The sequence below is a fragment of the Anneissia japonica genome, unplaced genomic scaffold, assembly GCF_011630105.1.
Source record: "Anneissia japonica isolate Jap-2015-1 unplaced genomic scaffold, ASM1163010v1 scaffold376_len1572418_cov194, whole genome shotgun sequence".
NCBI lineage: Eukaryota > Metazoa > Echinodermata > Crinoidea > Comatulida > Comatulidae > Anneissia > Anneissia japonica.
Genome location: NW_022741166.1, coordinates 1,374,180 through 1,379,418, shown reverse-complemented (window position 1 = coordinate 1,379,418; position 5,239 = coordinate 1,374,180). Strand labels below are relative to the sequence as shown.

The window sequence follows — 5,239 nt, the reverse complement described above, 5'->3', positions numbered from 1 at the left end:
TTTTCACCCGGGAAAGTGCCTGAAAACCTCAAATTTTAAATCGCATATTTTGTTGAGGTAGGCCAATTTCCTACCTTGTTGAGGTAGGCCAGTTTTGATCAATTCCGACGAAATTAGAATTAAAAAAAACAAAAAATTTTCGCGCGCTTCGCGCGCATTTTTTAATGTTAAAGCTTGTGCTTGCTCTCCTTTGCATTCTAAGTTATAACACATAGTCCGAAACTCAAAAAAGAAAATTTAAGATAGATCGTTTTACCTAAAAGAGGGGCCTCAATGTGTAATGATGTTGAAAGAATATGTTTGTAATAAATAAAGCCATAAGAAAAATGCTTATATTCAGTTTAAAAAAAACCAGTGTGGCCATATATAACATAAAAGCATTTCTTGTTGAGGTAGGCCAATTTCCTCTAAAAATTGCACATTTAGGGAGTTTTGATCAATTCCGACGAAATTAGAATTAAAAACACAAAATTTTTCGCGCGCTTCGCGCGCATTTGTTAGGGTTAAAGCTTGTGCTTGCCCTCCTTTACCTTCTAAGTTATTTAAAAACATAATAGTCCCAAACTTGAGAAAGAAAATTTAATAGATCCTTTTACCTAAAAGAAGGGCCTCATTGTGTAATGATGGTGAAAGAATAGGCCTATGATTGTAATAAATAAAACCACGATGAAAATGCTTATATTTAGTTGTTACGCGCCTTCTTATAAGTGCCCCCCCCCCCCCTTGCAAAACGTTCCGCCGGCCCTGTATATATATTATTTAAATTAATATAGGATAAGCTTATTAGAACGCCTATTTTAGTTTGGTGATAGAGAATGAAGCACTTTAATTTTACACATGGTGCCAACACAACGTTGTAGCAACGTTAGCAAAATGATTTAGGTTGAAATTAGGAGAAAATACGTATTATTTGTTCTAAAAAAAGTTTTGAACATATAGCTCCAACGTCTAACGTTATAATAATATAATAGGTGATATAATATCTAAATCTACATACAATACATTTCTAACCAAGAATTACAGACTGCTGAAACACATTTTATAAGAACAATGAGGCTGAAATTGCTTAATGAATAAAAATAAATTGATAGGTTGGGGTAAATTGTCAAATGAGGATTTTATTTCAAAAACTGGAAAATGAAAAGAATCAGCAGAATTAATTTGGTCTTATATCTACTTTACGTGCAGTAGGTGTGACAATGTCCCTCTATTATATACTATAATATACCACTGTACAATTCATTGTTTTCTATCTTGGACAGTGTGCAAAATAAGAACAAAATAAGAACATTTTGAGCCTGAAATTGGCGAAAAATAAGAACACTGAGTCTGGGCAAAATTTTACTGGTTCTTTTCTTCAAAGTGTATTTTTTTTATTGCGCAGCGCATTTTGTGTAATACACATAAAGTAGACGTGTTTTAGATTTAAGAGATAGAACGAAATGGGTAGGATATAATCATTAATCAAATGTAGTAATTAAAAATCAAGAAATGATTGCTTAATTGACTGATTGGTTTATTGACTTTATTTTTATTTTCGTAAACAGAGTAATAACATTCATACGAGAAAAAAGTAAAACCTACTTCCATTTGGTTCCTTAAAAACACAATTGTATCATAGTGAGAGAAAGTATACAAAACAATTATCAAAGTAGGTGTTAAATTTACAGTTCGTTTTCAAAATAGCCCAAACAAGATTTAACAATAAAGTGCATGAAAATGATATAATTCGTTAATACATAGGCCTATACTTATAATATAAACATAGTTTTCTGCTTACTTACAATAGTTCCTTTTTCCTTTTCCATATTTGCAAATTTCAGTACTAACAGATCCTCAATCACCTGTACTGACTTCTTAATAACATGCGTACTCACTTTTATTAAATAACTGTGTTTACACACTGCTTTATGTAAACAGCGTAAACAAATTTACCCAGGGTCGATTTTTAGGTCGAAGGGTGTGTTATTAGTGAGTCGTCATCGTAAAATTATCTACCACCGCATTCTAATGGTAAGTTACGTGCGGATGACAAATAACACAAGTAGGTAAACATAAAGGATGAATAAGCTGGTACGGCAGCAAAGCTGGGAAAACATACGCCATTGACATCGTTTAGAAAAAAAACAAATTGACTTTCCTGAAATGGGGACTGAACACTTTTCCCCTATGATAATGGATAGATGAGCATTGGAATGAGTCTTGGTAATTACTCACTAACTAAGATCTAATTATTATTTCCGCCAAGAGATATATATGTTTTCAGTCGTGTAGGTTTGTGTGTGTATGTAACACTTCCGTGTTTTGTGTGCTTTTTTGTGTTCGAATTATCTAAAAAAACAGCTACACAGACATAATTGAAAATAACAGGGAGCGTTAGGTATAACCCAATGAAGAAATACTTACATTTTTGTGACGGTCCGGAATAGGGAATGGATGTGAGGACCAATTAAAGGATTTTAGAGCAAAAGTTGTAGACAAAATATTTAAAAAACTAAATCAACTGATATGAATGAAAGTTTAGTAAAAGTTTAACCAAGTTACAAGGAAGACATTATTAAGTGTAGGTGACGATATCCAAATTCAGGTGTGAATTTGAAGGTCATTTAAAATCCTAAGGCTCCAGACCTAAATATCTAAAATAATCAATGGATTTAATTGACACTATTCATATTAGTTTGTCATGTTTCAATGAAGAAATGTTTAAATGTTGGTGACCATCTTGGAGTAGGGTGTGGATATGAGGACCATTCGAAGACGTCCCAGACCAGATATTTCAAAAACTAATCAACTGATCTGAATGAAACTTTTGTGAAAGTTTAACCAAATTACAAGGAAGAAATTATGAGTGTTGGTGACGATCTAAACTCGGGTGCGAATTTGAGGGCCATTAGGTCCCAGACCTAACTATTCCTAAATTGAATCAATGGATCAAAATGACACTTTTCATAATAGTTTGTCATGTTTTAACGAGTGTTTGAATTTGTCACGATCCGAAGTAGGGTGTGAACATGAATATATATATATATATATGGATGTATTGAGGATTAGGTAAATACGTCCCATGCGGAAGAGTGCTCTATTACAAATTGCATATTAGCCGCGGATCAGGTGGTAATTTTGTATGCCTACTTAGATACCAGTTCTGACCTTTTATTAAGTAGGATTGTCTTTTGCATTAAGAAGAGCTAGGTTTTCGTCCATGCAAAGTTTGCAAATTACCAAACACTGCGCTTTTTACGGATAAGCGCTTTACTATGTTCCACTCTATTTTAAATTTGGTATTCTCATTTTTTAGTTTCCACACATATTAAGACAATTCAGATTCCTTTTCATATGATTTATTATTGAATGATTTCTTGTGGTTAATAAACCTTGTCTTAAATTCCCCACCAGTCATACCAATATAACGTTTTACTACATTATTATTAGATAGGATATCGGCCGAATATACGATCGACTTCACCAAACATGAATTACAAGTGGGTTTTTATTATTATTCATACTCAATATCTTATTATTGTGTTTGTTTATAGCACTTCTCATAATGGGCATACAACTGTAACTTACCTTAACATTATTTTTGTTAAATATTTTATGTAGTGCATTTCCCTGAGAAAAATGCTTACTAACAAAGTTTGAAAATGACTGCAACATTAGTTTTAATGTTCATACTATATGGCGGATTAAACCATAATATATATTCCTACTCCGGTTTTTTTGCTTATAGTTTACAGTCCCATTTTGATTATGTTCATTTCGTCATTAAAGCCACTAGATTTTAGCGCTTCACTGTAAATCTGCTTCGTGTTGTCAAGGCCTCTGATCACTTGACAATTGGGAAATTTTGTTTGTTTGACTAGGTTCTAGTCCAAAGAGCCCTTCTTGCTAGTACAACTTTACAACAGAGCTTTGACAGGCGGTCCAGTCGAGGACACTAAAATCTAAGTAAAGTAAACAAAGTTTCTCGGTTTGAACTCGCAAATGCAGGCACCACTAAACTGAAATTTAAAGTCAGGCTCCGGAGGAAAACATTTTTTGATATGTTGTAGAACTGATTTTTCTAAGACAGAAAAAAGTTGTTTGACGAAAAACTGGGGAACGGTGAATGAGATACAGATTTTTAATATTTAAAAACTGGGGGAAAGGGGGCATAACTGCCCATTTTTACACCTTATTCGAATGTACAGAATGGCTATCATTATCCCCCTCCAGAGGCAGATACAGGAGTTTAAGACAATGGTCATAGAATCCATACCAACTCAGGCCAACCTTGTTGGGGTTGAGGTTGAGAAAAAACATAACACACCTAGACGTCTAAAAATAGAATCTGGCAACCTATAGAGCCAATACCCCTCCTTTTCCCTGATTTAAAATTAGTGGGCGACTAGATATCATACCCCACCTCTGTTTCTCCATGGTTGGAGCCGAGGTGGACAGATTTTGGAAAAAGAAAAATCAAGTAATCAGGGCCGGCTTGAGCCTAATGTCTTTTTGGGGTGATGACTGTTTGGCCGACTCGGTTTCAGTTTCAGTTTTATTGGCTCCCACTTATTCAACAGTGGCACACACTATACAATGGACTCAATCCAACTCTAAAGTTTATATTCTGGCTAGTCAACTTTTAGTTTATTGTTATACCTCTAAGCATTTTCCAAAATAAATTTTTCTACTAAAAATGTTTTTAATTAATTTATAACACGAGAGTGAAATACATATAGGCTTTTTGATTTTTTAACATTCGAATGACATTGTGGTACATGGTGCAAAAAGTATTACTAAATTTCTATAATTTATAGGTAAAGTATATATTTCTTTTAAGTAATTAGAATATTATAAAAATTGTTTTGACGGTCCTGTTAATCAATTGCCAAATAGATAGATCAATAGTGTAAAAAAGTGATATAATTCGTTAATACCTATACTAATAATATACACGTATACTTTCAATTTACAGTACTTACAATAGTTCCTTTTTCTTTCTCCATCTTTGAAAACTTTCAGCATTTTAACAGAGGCTCAACTCCACGTGTACTGACTTCTAATAACCTGCACACTCGCTTTAATTAAATGACGTGTTTACTCACGGTTTATGTAGGCCTAGGTTGAATGAGTCGCAGGGGTCCCAGGTCTCCCGCAACTCGCGGGGATCTCCCGAAAATCGAGAAGACCTAATAGTCAATCTCCCGCAAATCCACAATAGGCTTATTTTTATGTTTCTACTATAATAATTAGTTTA

The 5,239-nt window shown here is 33.7% G+C and overlaps 1 protein-coding gene across 3 annotated transcripts in view; it reads right to left on the bottom strand.

Moving 5' to 3' along the window:
• The window catches only part of LOC117118665 (sodium- and chloride-dependent neutral and basic amino acid transporter B(0+)-like), a 19,500-nt gene extending 14,478 nt beyond the window's left edge, over positions 1–5,022 (bottom strand). Inside the window, exon 1 of one of the 3 annotated variants that reach the window (XM_033263338.1) lies at positions 4,965–5,022. In XM_033263338.1, coding sequence (XP_033119229.1) covers positions 4,965–4,988 — 24 coding nt within the window. In that variant the 5' untranslated portion in view covers positions 4,989–5,022. Of the gene's footprint in view, positions 1–1,784; positions 1,889–4,964 lie in introns of those variants that run through there. The other 2 variants (XM_033263336.1, XM_033263335.1) reach the window with 2 other exon arrangements.
• Between the last annotated feature and the right edge of the window lie 217 nt (positions 5,023–5,239).